At 46.6% G+C, this 17044-nt stretch overlaps 1 protein-coding gene across 1 annotated transcript in view; it reads left to right on the top strand.

Annotated features, from left to right (window-relative positions):
• The window catches only part of CACNA2D4 (calcium voltage-gated channel auxiliary subunit alpha2delta 4), a 99574-nt gene that overhangs the window by 35148 nt on the left and 47382 nt on the right, over positions 1–17044 (top strand). Inside the window, exons 21-22 of the mRNA XM_046900727.1 lie at positions 1197–1324; positions 4217–4297. Coding sequence (XP_046756683.1) covers positions 1197–1324; positions 4217–4297 — 209 coding nt within the window. The remainder of the gene's footprint in view (positions 1–1196; positions 1325–4216; positions 4298–17044) is intronic.

Here is a 17044-nt window from a genome sequence, read left to right as displayed (position 1 = left end):
TCCCAGCGTCTTCCAGTGATGCATTAAGTGATGTGACTGACATCTGTCATATATGATTCATTCTCTGTCCTCTCCCTTAAGGCAAAAGTGCATGTTCAGCGGAGGTTTTTGACATGGAAAGGGCATTGATTTTTGTTGTTGATGAGTTTCGAACATGCAGACTGATACGTGAAAGGACAGGTTGGAGAGGCAGATGGAACAACAGGATGGTGGTGGTGGTCCTTAGCTTCTTGGCAGGTGTTTCACTGTCTCCCACTTTCTCAGATATGAATCATATGTCCAAAGCAGAGAGCTGCACTGTGCCTGAAGCGCACAGCCCGGCAGCCACTCTCGCCTTGTTTCTGAGACAGTCTTGGATAACTCGGAGTACTCAGGCTTTGGTGTCAAGGAGGAAAGAGTGCTATAGAAAGCTAATAGAATAACTCTGTAGCCCATGCTGCTCATCAGGAGCGTTGCTCAGTGCTTCCAAACAGTTGTAGTCACTACATTTCAGTGACAGATCCCCGCATGTCACAGGAGAGGCACTTTTGGGATCTCTTGAAAGGAAGGAATTGTATAAATGAGTAACTGTTGTTATGACAAAACATTCAGCAAAAGGAGAGTCTGAAAACAAAGGGGATTTGTCAGCCAGGAAGGAGAGCTCTCCAGGGAAGGCAATGACCTGATTTTTACCAGGGCCCTCCTGAGCTGCCTGGCGGGCCATGCCCTCAGCACCCATCCTCTGGTCTTCAGAAACACCCGTTTCCCCAAGTTCTTCAGTCCGCACGTCACTAGGAGTTCAATATCTAGCGCCTCGTTCCCCCCCCCCCCCCCCCGGCCCTGCACGGCTCTCCCGCACGGCGGCCCACGCTGCATCCCAGGGGAGAGGTGGAGGAGGAGGAGGGGGACGTATTCCCAGCGCTCAGGCCCGTTGCCAAGCCCACAAGCCGAGGCAGTTCCCTCGCTGTCCACCCTCAGGGCCGCGACCTCCCCTCGCCCGTCCTCGGGGCTGGTGTAGGGGCGGTGGCGGCGCCGCGGGCCTCGGCCTGGGCAACAGCGGCACCTGGCGGGCGGCTGGCAGCGGCGCGGCGGCCGCGCTGGCCCCGGAGCGGCGGGGAGCGGGGCGGGCGGGCTGCCGGGCCCCTAGGCTTGCAGAAGGCGGCTCCCCGAGCAGAGCTGCCTTGTGCAAAATGCGACTCTCCGTTTTCTTCCGGCAGGAAATTCCTGACTCGGAAGGACAAAGAGAGTATCTTCACCATGGACCACTTCCCTCTGTGGTACCGCCGGGCAGCTGAGCATCCCCCCGGGAGCTTCATCTACAGCATCGTTTCAGAAGATGACTCAGGTAACCTCAGCCTGAATGCAAGAAAAGAGAAGAGAAAGCTTTGGGCTCGTTCTGAACCCTTTATTGCCTCTCTCGCACAGTGAGAATTACAGAGGTCAGGCCCTGTGGTGTTTTGCACGCCTGAGGACAGGAGGAGGGCCAGAACCATCAGAGCAATGGCCAGGACTGAGGAGGGATCAGCAAACACTCAAAAAGTGACTTCAGAGGGTGTCATTTCTTTTTCCATCCCTGCTTTCCATGACAGGAAGGGATGGGTTTGTTGGGGAAGAAGGTGCAGGAAAAGGGAGGAGTGTTTTTCCGTAGTTTCCTCTTCAGTGAGGGTGTGCCATTGGTGCCCGATGTCCCTTCCATCACATTACTCGCCTATATCACCTCGTACTCAGCAAAGGAGTTCAAACACCAGAGAAATGCAAGGAGTGGCTTTTTGGTGTCTCTTGCTTCGAGCGTTGATTCCTGTGAGCTTGCAGAGCCAGCCAGGACTTCCTCAAAGGCTGGAAGAGAGCAGAAGAGCCTGGAAATTAAAAATCAAAACAAAACCCTCTTATGCGACTCCTACACAGGAGATGGAAATCCCCTCTGCTCCCCGGCCCCTAGCACTCAGTCTCTGTCACGGAGCTCAGCACTTTAGCTGTCAAAGCTTTTTGTGGCACAGCGGTGGGAGGCTGGTGGGTGGAAAAGCAAGAAGCAAAATGGAGAAAACAACACAAGGAGGCAAGAGATGAATCAAGATGTAAAGAGGGAGAGGTGGAAGGTGGAAATACTTGAAAACTTCCACCAAAGCCTCTTTCACTGCATAGCACCTTTACTTCTCACTTAGGTGGCAAGTGAAGAGGAAGAGGGAGGCATGGCAGGAGAAACCTTGCACACAACAGCATTTGCTCTTTGAAATAGACATTGGGCTAGAAAAACAGGCAGGAGCACCCTACGGGGCCCTCTGGGATAGCCACAACCCAGGCCCTTGTAGTCAGTGCTGGCTAAACATTTGGGATTGCTGCTTGATGTGGCTTTCTTTTCAGTCAGAAGTAGTTTCACGTGGATAAAAGCAGAATAAAAGAAGCTGCCCCTGTTTTTTGTATAACATTCCTATTTTCAGAAACTTCAATCAAATCCAGGATCCCACTTGCCTGAAAGCCCTACAGGCATGTTATAAGAAGTAATGCCTGCCCCTGAATACTTTGTGCTCTAAAGTGTAGGGGTGATTTTTAGTCACTTTAGAGGTGAACAGTTCAGCCTAGTGAAACTGTGATCTATGAGATCATTCAAGATGACTGTGAAGAGTCTAGAAAATAATACCCAGTTCCCCTGAGCTCTTACTGTTAGAGCAGACTCTGAGCATTTCACTTGACATACTTAGAAGCAAACCTGTTGGCCAGAACAGGCTACCCAGTTTCTCATGAAGTTCTTGGTGATTAGATTCTTAAAAAGACTTTCCATGCTTTGTGCAAGTTTGTATATGCCCACCACGTGACAAGGAGTTTTCAGGGCAGTTGCTCTTCTGATCATGCAAGAGGCAAGAGCCTGATGACTTCTGTGTTGTGGAGGTGTCCTGTGGGGAATGGCTGCAAGTCATCAGAATAATTTATCCAGGGTACCTCCTTACAGAGTCCAGAGGTCCCAGCGACAAGACAGCAGGGAAAGCTCCACAGGGCATGTAGGACTGTTCCTGCAGCCCGGATCTCTCATGTATTGGGTTTTTTTGTTATTGTTGTGTTTTGCTTATTTGTCCCATTCCAAGGGTGAGCTAGAAATGTGGGATTCACCACAAAGGCATGATCAGACGCAAGGCATGTCAGCATAAGTTGGCTGGGTCTTTGTTTCACAGAGGCTTTACCAGTTCTGACATCCTTGAACAAGTTCATCTGACTTCAGTCAAAATATTAAAAAATATATATAAAAAAAAAAAACAAAAGGAGTGAGAGACTCCAGGCTAAACTGCAGCAGCCACTGAATCATGCTCAGGGTACGCTGGGTACCAGCAAGAACAATGACAACAGTAACAATTGCTTGAACTCTTGGGAAGGAATCCCTGACCCATCCATCTGAGCGGGAGTTTTCTATCCAGCATGCAAGGAAGGAGTCAGTTGCAGATTAAATCGATCATGCTGACCTTCAAACTGTCCCCTGGCAGTTTCAAAATAGGTGCCCCAGCTGAAGCTAACCTAATCACTTACAAATACAAAATTGAATCTGTCACATGGGCAATTGCAGTCTGAAAGAACTGCGCTAACGGAGACACAGGATGTGGGGCTCAGTTGCCTAAATCTATCCAGCCATGCTATTTTAATTGCCCTGTGGGATACAAGAGATCTGCACGGGGCTGGCAGATGGGACACAGGACCTGCAGGGACACTTAAAAGAGCAACTAAAACATAAACAGGACACCTTTGGGCATAACAATGTTTAGGCAGCTGAATATATCCCACAAGACTTCGTTTCTAAAATGGATCGTACTCTGGAAGTACGTTGAGTATCCATCTCTCCAGTTTGTAATGCTAGTCTGTCTTGGGTAGCAGAGCTAAACATAAGCATGGCCTTTGCTGTGTGGGGCCAATGTCAGAATTCCTTGTCCTGCTTCTACTCTGCCTGCAAAGCTTAGCTGGTACATGAAGCAAAGCAGCCTTCTGGCCTAAGAGCTCTGCCTGTTCAGATTGGAAGAGGCCGGTCCTTTACATTGTATGCTGTGGATACCACTTCTATCATGAGATAAACAGGTCTCCTTATTTATTAGCCCTTTAGGTCTCTTAACGCGGTTTGGAAGATGCATTCCTCCTAAGTTTTGGATCCTTCAGTGCTGAGGCATCTGTACGCACTGACCTGGATGCAAATCCTGCTGCATTTTCCTCCTCTCTGGTGGTGAATTTAACCAAGCCTGCTGTTTTTGTGTGTTGACAGAGGGCGGCGGCCTACCAAAAGTGGTGACAGTTAGCACGGCAGTGGCTGTATCTGTCGATGGGAAGATGGGTATTGCTGCAGGTAGGAAATTTCTGGTTTTTCTTCCTATCTTGAATGAAGTGGTAGCATCTTGTATTGAGAGTGGGAGTTGAGAGCTGTTTTCTTGTCATTCAACGGAAGTGACACAAATGATTGTCATGTTGAAAACTAGGCTAAACAAAGAACACTGGAAAAGGTACAAATGGCTGACATGTCTTTGGAAGGGAAGCTGGCTGTCTGAATGGAAACCTCCTATCTTCAGTGCCAGTGAAGGTAGGACTAGCACTGGCACATGTGGACTGAGACTGGCTATTTCCTTGGAGCATGAGCAGGTTGAGAAGTCTGTGCAAGTTTTCAACTGCTTTGAAAGAACAGCACATTCCTACATCTTTATTGTTATCTCAGCTGGAAAATAGCTTCTGTCGGTGGAATGGGCTTGCTGCTGGATTTCCAACTCATATATTAGATTTCTAAACTTCTCTTTCTATCTGAGCTTTGATCCCCATCTGACAGACCTTCAACAGACTCTGCGCCTACTCTTGGAATACTTGTAGAGCATGGTATTTCCCTCAAAATCCAAAAGCTTTTGAAACCATTTTCTGTAGTAATTGCTTCAGAGAGAGGGGTGTGTTGTAGATACCTTCAAATCGCAGTCAGCCATTACTTTTACCTAGACTAGGTAAACCCAGGGTGCAATGGATGATCTTCAGTCTACTATTAAGTTAAATTATGGCAATTTAACTTCATCTGATGAACTTCTCCTTAATTTCCAGGCTCTAAGTAAGTTCCAGTTGAGAGCAGTACTCTCTTAAGTATCACATGGGGTTTGCGAGAGTACTTATCATCTGAGGGAGTGATGATACGAAATAGTGCTTTTCAATTCTATTCCACCACTTCAAATCCAAACAAAGAAATTTATTAGGAAGTGAAGCCTGTCCAGAGACTCTTGTGAAATAGAGGTGTTTTCAGTACAGTCCATTTTAATTAAGTGTTCGTCTTGTAGAGAATACTTCCCAAACTGATACTAGCTGGCACTTTATGAGTACGCTGGCAGAGAATGAAATGGCATTGAGATTGTGCTATGTGTGCAGCTCTGGGGCATTTTTCTGGTCATGAATTTGAGAGGAGAAAAAAACCAATTTTTAAAAAAGATTATTCTTCATGATTCTTTTTTTTTTCTTTTCCCGACCTTTGAGTTAGAACAGAGGCACACAGACAGTTGTTTTGGCACTCAACGTAAATACAAGGAAGGAAACTTCTGGGTAGAAGAGCTAAAGCAAGAACAAGTGGCTGTAGGAGCTGCCCCTGACAGAGCCAATTCTCTTCTGTCAGCAGCACTTTCCACAACCCCTGTGGAGAGTTCCACCCCCTCAGTTATCCTGGATGCTGAATCGACTGTCTCTGTGGACATGCTGTGAAGGGGCAGAATCCTCTGCTGTGGGAAAATGAGGGTGGAGAAAGCAGCAGAGAACAGGGGGAAAAAAACTGTCAAAACAATAATTGCAAGGCAAAATTTCTGACATTTGTGGAAACGATACAGAACAAACCATTTTCCTCATTCATAATTAGAGAAGCACAGAAGTGAATTCTCGATTGGTTTTGTACCATAGAGATACCACGGGTCCTTGTTGCAAGTGGGTATATTCAGTGACATGACCACAGTCACCTGCTGCTTACTTTCACATGTGGTATATTCAGCAGCACTAAAGGAAACATTTTCTCCCACAGGGTCTAAAATCATGTGGGCTCCAGCTGTAGCTCTTACTGACTTCAGTGGGAGTGCAGGGGTTTCCTGAGGTACATCCCATCTGCTATACTGGGCAGAGGTTTACAACTTGTTGCGGGGCTTCAGGGAGCAAAGTGGCACTGTGTATTACCCTTTGTTTTGTTTCCAGTCGTGAATAGGTTAATCATCTGAATATTTCATAATTCATGTAGTCATTTAAAAAAAAAAAAAAAAGAGTTGTGGTCACACTACCCATTACAATATTATTTGATCTTGCTTTGATCTTGAGGATAGCAGGTATGAGAGTAAGTGTATAGGTCTCCCTTTGCTCCCTCCACACTAGTGCTGAGTGGCTAGGACCCGACTCTGGGGAACTTCAACCCTCAATGGAGGCTGCAGCAAAGATGATGCTGCAATACTGTCCTGCCCCCACACTGGGTACAGGAGGGAGGTGAGGGAAGGAGAGTGAGCGGAGGCACAACAAGAGGCAATCAGAGCAGAATGGGATGCAGATTGTTATTATTATTGTTATTCAGATGGCATCAGCCCTCGGTGAGCACGGTAATTGTGCTCATGTAGAGTCAGGAAACTACCAGAAATCAGTCTGATATCCAGCACTTGTTCTCAGAGAGCCAAATATCTGCATAGGCTTGTACTTTCTGGATAAATGCTGTCACAGTTCTGTAAAGGGGGGACAACAGAAGGCTTTTTAAGTGCCCCTATAAAAGTGCAATTTGTATGAACTGGCCTGTCATTCTGCCACTGATTGTTACTGTCATTTGCTTGACTTGATAGTGCTTGGGGGGGATTTGTAAGCACTCTGAAATGTTCACTATGCGTGCAGTGAAAAATTAAGCTCTAGGATTTACAGCTGTGCCTTTGGGGAGGGGGCACCCCCCCGTGCCCCCGCCAGGAGGACGCCTGTGACAGGGCCCCTTTTGTTCTGGCAGCTGAATGGCGGTCCCCAGCCAAGGCAGAGAAAGGCAAACTCCTAAAATCAAATGTCCAGGAAGATGACATCGGCCTGGGCTCTGTCAAAGACCGAGGGAGCTGTCAGCTAGGATTAGGGAGCAGCTGGGCTGGAGGGCTGAGAATAGAAATGGAGGGGGAGCACGGGGCCTCCGTCCCCCCGGTTCTGCGTGGCTTGGTTCAGCCAAGCCCCTGAACCTGGGGCATGTGGGACATCGTGCGGACATTTTGAGGGCTGGAGGTACCCGCAGGTGTTTCAGATAACACAGTGGAGCCACTTATGTGCATTGGGTCGGAGTGGTCTCAGAGTCAGTGGGAAGCCATGCCGCCGAATCTACCGCTATACCTGTTCCTTTGAGTTAATACTATCTACCTGCTATATTGTGCTTTGGCAGCTCAAAGCACTATGCAAACATTAACTAATGCCTGGATGGTTAATTATAATTAATTAGCAGGCGGCTATTCTCCTGGGATGTCAGTCCAGTACCTTTCACAAGCTCTAACTTAGTTGGAAATGAAAAATAAGGAATTGTGATGGCACTCTCCTCAAGCCAAGTCCTGCCCCAGATAGCACTGTCATCTGCTCCCTCCACTGAGTCAGTAGCCTGGGGCTTTATGGTCCTCTGGGGGGGTGGGGAGGGGTGTGCTGCAGAAATCACATGTAGTTGCTGACAGCAGCTTTTAGTGATTTAAAGCCCCAGCGAAACTGCTGGAATCTGCGCAGGAGTTTAACTGTCACTTTGGTCTGGGTATGATGTCTCTTTTATTGCCTGACCTTTTCTCTGTTTGAGTTATGTGGTGACCAGCTGGCTGCCAGTCAGAGCAGGGACAGGTAAGGTCTTCTTTATGGTGAATTGGATCCATGCCACTGCTGTCATGCCTCGGGGATGGGAGATGGCTGATACCAGCAAACCATGGGGCGTGCACAAACTCCGTTGTCCCCAATAAAACAAATAGGGTATCCAGCCAAGCAGTTGGGAGATCCAGGTTTGTTGTATACAATACCTCTCACCTCTGTTTATATTCAAAACTGATGTTCTTTCTTATTTACAATGACTGTGGCACACAGAAATTGTTATCCAATGGTGATGACAGTATGTACAGATGTGTTTGGAAAGAGTCCTAGGCAAGCCCAAAGAAGACTGAAAGAAGTATTATTCCTATTGTACAGAGGGAGTTTGGGGACACTGAGTTATTAAGGCCAGTATTTTCAGAAGAGCTCTGGACTCACAGCAGGAGCAGATTTTCAAAAAAGCTTAGATTTTTTTTTCAAAAGTATTCGAAATCAGTCAGTCTGAAAAATGGATAATGGAAAGTAATTTTGCCATTATACTACTGGTTAAAATCCAGCCTCTATCAGTATGATGGAAGCTCTTCATTTGAAAAGCGTTTACTGGCCAGCTTGACGTCTCTTCATCCTCTTCCTCGGTCCAATTTTGGCTTCCTGCTGGCTGTTACCAGTGAGCAGAGGGAAGAGATGCAGGTGCCTTTTTCAGCAGTTCTGTTGCTGTGGCATCTTTTCAAACTAATCTACACGCAATTCTGTATTCCTACGGTTTTGCTGTTTGGGTGGATCAAACCTCCTCTCTGTTCCTCTCCAGAAAGTGACAGTTGCACCTGCAGAAGCAGCTAGGATGCATGGAAATTAGCTACAATGACATGAGCACCTTTTGCACTGGAATAGCTGCATCCAAGCAGGAGGATTGAAGTGATTTTACTAGACTGACTTGGAAACCAGCATAATATTGCCAATACAAAGTCTGAGAGCAGCTGATCTGAATGTGTGCTGCCATATTCAGAAGGAATGCTGTTCTTCTTTTAATGCTGCATGTTGTGCCAACATTGTCCCAGTGGAGGGGTGTCAGAGAGCTTCTGAGGCCTTGCATGGGAGTCTTTATGGAAAGACGCGATCTTCTTTGCGCTCAGTCGTAGCGTGGGCAGAAAGAAGGGACACCCAACTCATTTTCATCCCACTACCTGCTACTGCTAGTTTCTGTCTAATGCCATTCCCTGCTGGCACTCCCTGAAGCCCAAGCAGTTTCTCAGGCAGCCCTTTGATCTGACAGAATAAGAGACATCTGAAGGGGCAGCGCTTGGAGCTCAGCCATACGAGGCATCAGGGGCAGCCAGTAAGGCAGAAGCACTCGTGGTTTTAGTACTACCAGCAGCCATGCCTTCTCCACCTCTCAGGAGATCCATCTGGAGGCTGTTATCAGTGAGTGCTCATTTGATGGGCCTAAGGGTTGAGCCAGTCTTCTGCAGGCCAGGTTACTGGCGTCACACAGTGCCAGTGGTGTGCCAAGAGCAGTATCTTTCCATTCTCCATTATGTATAGATGTCTCCACAAAAAGACAGTGGGGTCAAATGCGTTTATTTTTGTCCTCGAGAGAATGGAAAAAATAAGTGTATGAGACATCTCCCATAGCATTCCACCCACTCTGGCTGGACATCAGCAGTTTTCATTTAGTCCATGGTGTATGTGCCGTCTGCATCAACGGTGAGATCTTCAGCTCAGGGACTGTGCCTCCCTGCGTGTGGGGACATTGCCTGTTGCATAGGGAATGAGCCCCCTGGGCCCTACAGCTGTCCATCCCCAGCTTTGGAGCCTGTTCCAGGCCGCAGCTCCAGCCCGGGAGCCCGTTCTCGCCTGCGCGTGGCAGAAATCTTCTCGCCTGAGGTTATCCATCGCTCTCGCCTCTGTAGCTCCTCTGATTGCTATGGCTGTCACGCTTGAAGGGAAGAGAGCCCTTGACACTGACTCAGGAGAGGCTTGCATATAGCTGGATTTTTTAGATTGACACCCGACGCCTTTGCCGTGTTCCCTTTGCTTGCAAATTATTTGATATCGTTTTAATTCTGAGCCGAATTAGAGCAGTGCGAGGGTTGCCATAGCAACCATTTCCTTGTGCCTTTTGGTCTGACTCATTGCAGACAATTACTCTCGCGCTCCAGGATTCACAGATGTGATAGGAGAAGAATCATGTGCTGGGCTTTCAACTTTTTTGTTGGTTTTTTTTTTTTGCTTTTAATTTCTTTCCCATCCTCTCTTGCATTAACTCCTACCCAGCCACAGTCATCGGGGGCCTGTGTCTGCTTGGGGCCACGTGGGCCTGTGGGAGCATCTTGCATGTAGAACATGAAGATGCATGATGTATGAGGGAATTTGTGCCTGTTTGTGTGGTTTTGCATACACTGACAGTTTCTCTGCAGTGTGTTGTGTGGTTGTGATACCTGTCTGCACGCGTAGCACCGATGCGTATATTCATGAACGTATTTGCACTTATTCCTACATGAGCTGTGGCTCTACACTTGCGTTTTCTGTGTGCACACAGATACTTGCATGTGTAATCTGTGTGGTCGTGGTTTGTAGTGGGTGTGGGTGAGTGGCAGCAGTCTGTTGATATGCGCTGAGTTTTCAGCAGGACAGAAGATCTGTGAGGGTCATGGACAAGCTAGGGCTTCCCATTCACAGCAGCGTGAGGATCCTCAGCCTGCCAAGCAAGGAGCATTAATGCTTCTCACCAAGCTGAGTGCAAGGCCAGCACATTGCCTCACTTGTGCTTATCCCCCCACAGCAACTCAAATCTGCGCATTTGAATACATGGAGTAAAGTGGTGTTGTCCATGCAAGGCCTATGGCTTTGGCACAGCTACAAATGATGTCATGAGCTGTATTAGGGCCTGTCGTTCGGCAGAGGAGCAAAGTCAGCTGGGAAGATCCTAAAAGGGTCACAGAAGCAGTCTGTGAATGTGGGGATGAGGGTGGTAAATACAGCAGGTTATAGGAAATACTATGTGAGACGATTTGGCTTAAATTCAGCTAAGGCATAAGCAGACCAGTTTTACAGGTTGAGAAACTTAGCCTGTCTGAGGCAGTTGCAGTCTATTCCTAAGACTTTAACACCAAACAGCCTATTTCCTTCCTCTTCTGCTGTGCTATCCCCTTAAGACACAAATCTCCCCATCACAAAGCTATGTAATGAGGCTCCTGCTGCCAGCCCTTTCTACTCACAGGACCTTTTTCTTCTCCTCCTTTCCCTCACTGGGATACAGAAGTCTCATTCATAGGATCATAGGATACTTCTGTTGGAAAGCACCTCAGGAGGTCCCTCGTCAACCTCCTGCTAAATGTAGGGTTAGCTGTGAGGTCAGACCAGTTTGCTTAGAGCTTCATCGCAGTAATATTCCTGATGATATTCTCAGGAATATTCCTTGTTCCTCCCAAATGCAGTTACACTGTACTCTCGGTCTGTATAGGGGCTTTACTAATAACGACTCTCTTTCTCTGCCTGCTCTGCTCTTGCTCTGCTTCAGGGGTATCAAGAAACCCTCGTAGCTCCTCAGACCAGAAGGGTTGCCAACATCTTGCACAGAGCGTGAGGAGGGTGGTCTGCTTCTGACTTTTGGCACTACTTTCATAGAGAGCACATGGCTGGAGGCTTTGAAAGGAGACTGATCTGCTATCTGGGAATGTCGTGGGCCAGTTTGTGATTCTGCTACCCTGCATCTGCCCGCTGCCACAGGCAACTGTATAGGCTATTTAATCTGGCTCTGCAGAGCCTACATGGAATGGAAAAGAGACAGCAAAGAAAGCGATGTCATAGAAATCAGGAAGTGTAGGGATAAAGTGAGGATTGCTTACAAATCAAGCTGAGTTAGACCTTGCAGTGAAGATTTAAACTAACAGCAAAAGATTCTGCAGCTATTCAGAGAAAAAGAGAATAAGATGTGAGGCCAATTCTGGGGAGTAAGAGCAGTCAAGATCAAGGAGACTATTAGTCTGAGCCAAAACCAAAGAGGACTGTGTACCCAAGTTATTAATAAGGGCAGCTATATTGTCCTTGGGGAAGGAACAAGCTGACTACTGGAATAAGCAGCTCAAGCTGCTTAGTGCGCTCAGTGCGAGGGCCTGGGTGCACTCCATCCCTGGCAGAGCTGCTATATGGAAACACAGCAAGGGTTTTTTGCAGCTCTGCCTGCAGTTACGACTTCATGCTGGCTGGAAAAATGAAAATTCAGCAGTCAGGATTAGGGAAGGGAGAGAATTGCCAGTCTCAGACCGGTGCAACCTCTGTAATGCTTGTAGTGCTTTAGAGATCTTGAAGGAAAGTGCAGTTATTATCACGTGATTAGGGGAAAGGGGATTCAGGCAACCTGAGTTCAACAATGCTAGATTGTGCTGGACTAACCCACTATCTTTTTTTTCAGTTGATTGTTTTCCTGGAAGGCATAAGAAAGTTCAAAGTTCTCATATTTGTATCTCAGTGACCCATAGGAAACAATTAGATTAACTGGAGGAGATAAGGAAAGACAGAGTTGTGAGGGGCAGGGAGGTAAAATTGAGTCCACATTGATGGCAACAGCAACATCACCTGACCATCTAATACAAGATTACTTGTAGCACTCCCCAGTGTTCAGCCACATTCAGTCTTTGCTATAACATTAGTCTGAGACCCTGACACAAATAGGAGTAGGTACTGAGGAAGTGTCCTGATGATTCAACACTAGAAGGCATTGCTAGTACAGGGAAGGACCGGGATATCACAGAGAAATCTTTATTTGACCTTGGCAGGAGTACAAGAAACAGAATGAATTTCAGTAGTCTGACAGACAAGGTCATATGCTTGAGAACTAATATTAGAAATCCGTGTGCAGGGAACTCTGTAAGATCTGGCAGAGAGCACAGCAAGCAGGACTAGAGGCAGCCCTTGTCTTCTGGAAGCTGCTGGGTCTGTTTTGCCACATCTCAGTAAGGATCCTCAGCGTAGGCTGTATTGCCCTTTGGTACCCACATAAAATTCAGGGATCCTATGCCTACTGAGTCCAGTCCTGAAATCCTTGCTGAAAGGCAACCAGGTATACTCCGTGGTACCCAACAGCTCTGGTCATGCCTCAGCCACATCCTCCTCTGCTCCACCCCATTCTTCATCAACCTCAAAAGTTCTCAGGATCTGCTTACCAAATTAAGGATTTTTATTTTTATTTTAATTCTTCCTTTCAGTATCTAAAGGGGTCTACAAGAGAGAAGGGAACAGACTCTTTATTAGGGTCTGCTGTGATAGGACAAGGGGAAATGGTTTCAAACTAAAAGGAGATTTTGACTGGATATAAGGAAAACGTTTTTTACAAGTAAGGGTGGTGAGGCAGTGGAGCAGTTTGCCCAGTGAGGTGGTGGATGCCCCATCCCCGGATGCACCCAAGGTCAGACTGGACGGGGCTCTTAGCAACCTGGTCTAGCTGTGGGTGTCCCTCTTCACTGCAGGGGGTGGACCAGATGGCCTTCCAACTCAAATGATTCTGTGACTACGAGTAGGAAAGAGTTGATGAACATATCCTGAGAGAACTGACCACGAGTTCAGCAGATAGGATTGCTGTAATAAGTGCATCCCGGGGGAAACAAACTAAAGGACGTTGCTAGTATGAAAACAACATAGTATAGTGAGTCCATGGAGATATTTAGGGTGGAAAACTGAAGGAGGGTTTCCAGCCATTAGGCTACTGCAGCTTTAGAACAGATTTCCAGCCATAATCTGAGGTAAAAAAGTCACGTGGTTTTAAGCTGAAGTTTGAAAAGTCTGCCAGAAGGTGGTGGTGCACCTGGAAGGCCGCAGGCTGAGCAAGGCCGGCCTACAGCCTTCCCTCAGCCTTTGGCAACGTGAGAGTTTCTCTGGATTGATTTGGGTATTTGCGGAGTAAAGAGGAGTGAGCGGAGAAGCCCCTGCTTATGATAATGAGCCTTTAAAAAGCAGATGGGGATGTGGGGGCTGGCATGCTTGTGGCAACTGAGAAGTGACAGTTGAGGAGATCAGAGGAGGGAGGAACTGAAAAGCAGCTGGTCAGAGGCAGTCGCTGAAAGGGGATGATCAGTCAGAAGGGAGCAAAAATCAGGGGGAGAGGAGGAGTGACAGGAATCGAAGGCATTATGTCTTGGGGAGAGATGTGAAAGATACCGTATGAGGCCAGAAGCGAATTAGAAAGTGGCAACTGCTGGAGGGGCACCATCAGATTTAAGTAAAGCACTTTCTCTTACCAGGAATCACTTCAATGTGGAGAATCTTGTCTGAAATCTGGGGAAGCAGTGCTACAGTAAAGGTGGTTGTAGAGGGGATCAGAACCAGCCTCCTGTTAACCAGCTCCCTCAAAATGATTTATAGGGTTTTGCAGTATCTTTTCCATCTGCCTGCATCTCTAAGTAAGAATAATGCCCTCATAGCCTAGCAAGTGTATTGTGAGATGTGGGTGGATGTAGGGAAAGGTGGTATTTACTATTGTATGGCAAAAGCTAGGCATTGGCAACAGTGCAGGGCTCAGATTTTGATGGCTGAGGAGTGTGCTTCTGTAGGGAGGAAAAATGGAAAAGAATGCAGCACATGTCTCTGGTATTGTTCCAAATCAGAGGAAATGTTTTAAAGCAAAAAATGAACTTAATGAAAATCTGCTTATCTTACCAAAAAAAAAAAAGAAGAAGAAGAAGAAGACTGAGAGATGATTTGATTAGTGTATAAAGTACCTTCAAAGTAAGAGATACTGGTTACAACGTGTTTGATTTTTGATCTACCGGGGAGAAGCACAGCAAAAACCTATGACAGGAAACTGAATTCACACAGATTCAAATAAGATGTTAAGTGTGAACGCTAACAGTGAGGGTGAATAGCTACTGTAGTAAGGTACCAAGAGAAGCAAGGAGATTTTGTCATCTCTTGAATATTTTCAAATCAAACGTTTGCCTTTCTGGAAAATTCGCCTTAGCTGCGTGCAAACACACCGTTGGACTTTCTACAGGATAACTTCTCTATTTTCTGTTTCATAAGCTAAACAGATTGAGCTCTTTAAGCCTTTCACAGCAAGGCATTTTCTGCCACCCTCAAATAACGTTTGTGGTTCTTTCCTGCACACTTTCCCATAGCGTGCAATACGCGGAAGGTCAGACTGGATGATCTAAAGTCCCTTCTGGCCTTTATACTCTCTGAATCTCTGCCTCTGTGAATTCATTAATGGTTGCAAGCTCCCAGAGAGCTGCCAAAGGCAAGCACTATAGAAATGCAAAGCATTGTTGTTACTCTGGATATTTCCCTTGAGCTTTATGCAGAGCTGGGTGAATATCTCAGTGTATAGTCCATGCATTTTTTCTCAAACGAAATACCTGCATTTGCCACTCTTTCTGTGCCCTTTACATGTACACTTTCGGCAGATGTTCTTAACAAGCAAGTCTATTCCCAAGTTAGAACACAGAAAAAACAAACATGAAGGTCCAGATCTTGACCTAGCGCCCCAAGCAAAGAGCAGCACGTCGTTGTCCTGGCTCAGAAGCTCCACGCAAGACAGGTTGTTATTCTTAGCATCATGCTTTGCTTTCTCCTTTGCTCCAGGTGCCCTACACATGGCCTCTGCCTGGCTGCAGCACAGTGCCACTGTAAGAAGGAGAGGTCCGTCCTGTTGTTTGCTTCTCTCCCACCCTCTAAAAGGAGAAAAGCTGTGAGGATGCTGCCTTGCCCCCGCCCTTCTAGGGCTGCTGCTGTTGTTGGAAGCTCCCCAGAATGGCACAGGAAATATTCCATTCACTTTCATTCCATTCACTTTCACCCCATTCTGTGACTGTGCTCTTTAGGGAATGCTTACTCTTTGTCTGTATCACACAGTAGTCTCAGAGAGAGGGCTTTCTGGTTCTCAGAAATACCATGCTAGGACTTGCACCTGTCTAGTAAGAACATGGAAAGTGATGCTCTGATCTGTGCTCCCTATCAGTACCAACAACTGCTCTGCAAGGCTGTAGAGCGAGCTGCCCGTGAACAAGATACTGAGGAGGCACTGTATTTTATATAGGCATATGCGTAATTACATGTTAATATATAGAGAATTATATGTCTGTGTGAACAGGTACGTATAGGGAGCAAATACATTTGCCAAACAGAAGATAGTCAAATTGCAGAAAATCATAGGCTGCTCCTGGGTGATCTGTGAACCAAAAGAGCTGAGAGTCATCAGATGAGTGTGTTGGCTTTGCTTTATTTTCAGTTCTACATTTCTCATTACTATATGAACTGCTTAGTAGTACCTCTGTGTGTTCCTGTACCTACATGGTAAAATTAGATTAAACTATGCGTCACGGACACAGCAGTGTTGAACAACAGTGGTGATTCTCTCACAGCACATACCTTTTCAGCAGAAGAGATGCCTTGGCTGCTATCTGGATTCTACTTCCAGTTTCTCTTTGAAGATCAGGCTGAGCCTAACAGTGTGATTGAGTATAACAGCGCGAGTATGGTGGCACGGGGGTTTGCTTGTGGCGGGGTTTAACACTTCTTGTGATTCCACGTGCCACACAATTAGCTTTTTCTCATGGGGAGAGTATGTGATGAGCTGTGTATACGTAGCACCGAGAGTGGAGAAGTAGGGAATTTAAACATCTTAGCTGCGTGTGATAAACCTCACTAGTGAACAGCTGGTGGAGAGACTCATCTAGCTCCGAGGGTGACAGCTTGTGTACTTGGGGGTGCAGTAGGATTAGATAGAGATTTCCATTCATTTTAAAATAACCTTGATCAGGAGAGGCAGAAATCTGGAGATGCAGCAACCCACAGCTCACTGTTTGTTACAGTAAGTTTCATCGAATGTTATGCTCTAATTTAAAAAAAAAAAAAAAAAAAAAAAAAAAAGCTTTTGGAATCAAATTTGACCTGAATATAACTCCATTGGCTTCTGCGTTCTTACACTAGGGATTAATTTGGCCCTTTCTACTTTTATGTAATGAGCTGATTGCCACAGTATCTTATCCTTGTTACACAATCGCCCTTGCCTGGCTGTGTCCCTGGAGCTGCCTCTGTTTCATTCCACATCCAGGGTCTCACCTTGACTGCCTGCGTATTCAGTCCTCCAGCCTCTCACCCTGACTGCAGGCAGATGTTTGCTAAGGGCTTACGCTCATAGCATTTACATGCGTACATGTATGTGCACGATCACTCCAAGTTCAAGCAGTGTGTATAGGGAAGCATATGCATGCAGGGAAATTCAGAGGCTTTTTTGTTTAGCTGGTTGTACCCCTGCAGTGCTTGCTTTATCGGTGAATAGAGGAGGGGGAAAGTTACTATCAGAGAT

The sequence above is a fragment of the Gallus gallus genome, chromosome 1 (genome assembly GCF_016699485.2).
Source record: "Gallus gallus isolate bGalGal1 chromosome 1, bGalGal1.mat.broiler.GRCg7b, whole genome shotgun sequence".
Taxonomy (NCBI): domain Eukaryota; kingdom Metazoa; phylum Chordata; class Aves; order Galliformes; family Phasianidae; genus Gallus; species Gallus gallus.
The sequence above is the reverse complement of the archived record's forward strand: the minus strand, read 5'-3'. Positions and strand labels throughout refer to the sequence as shown.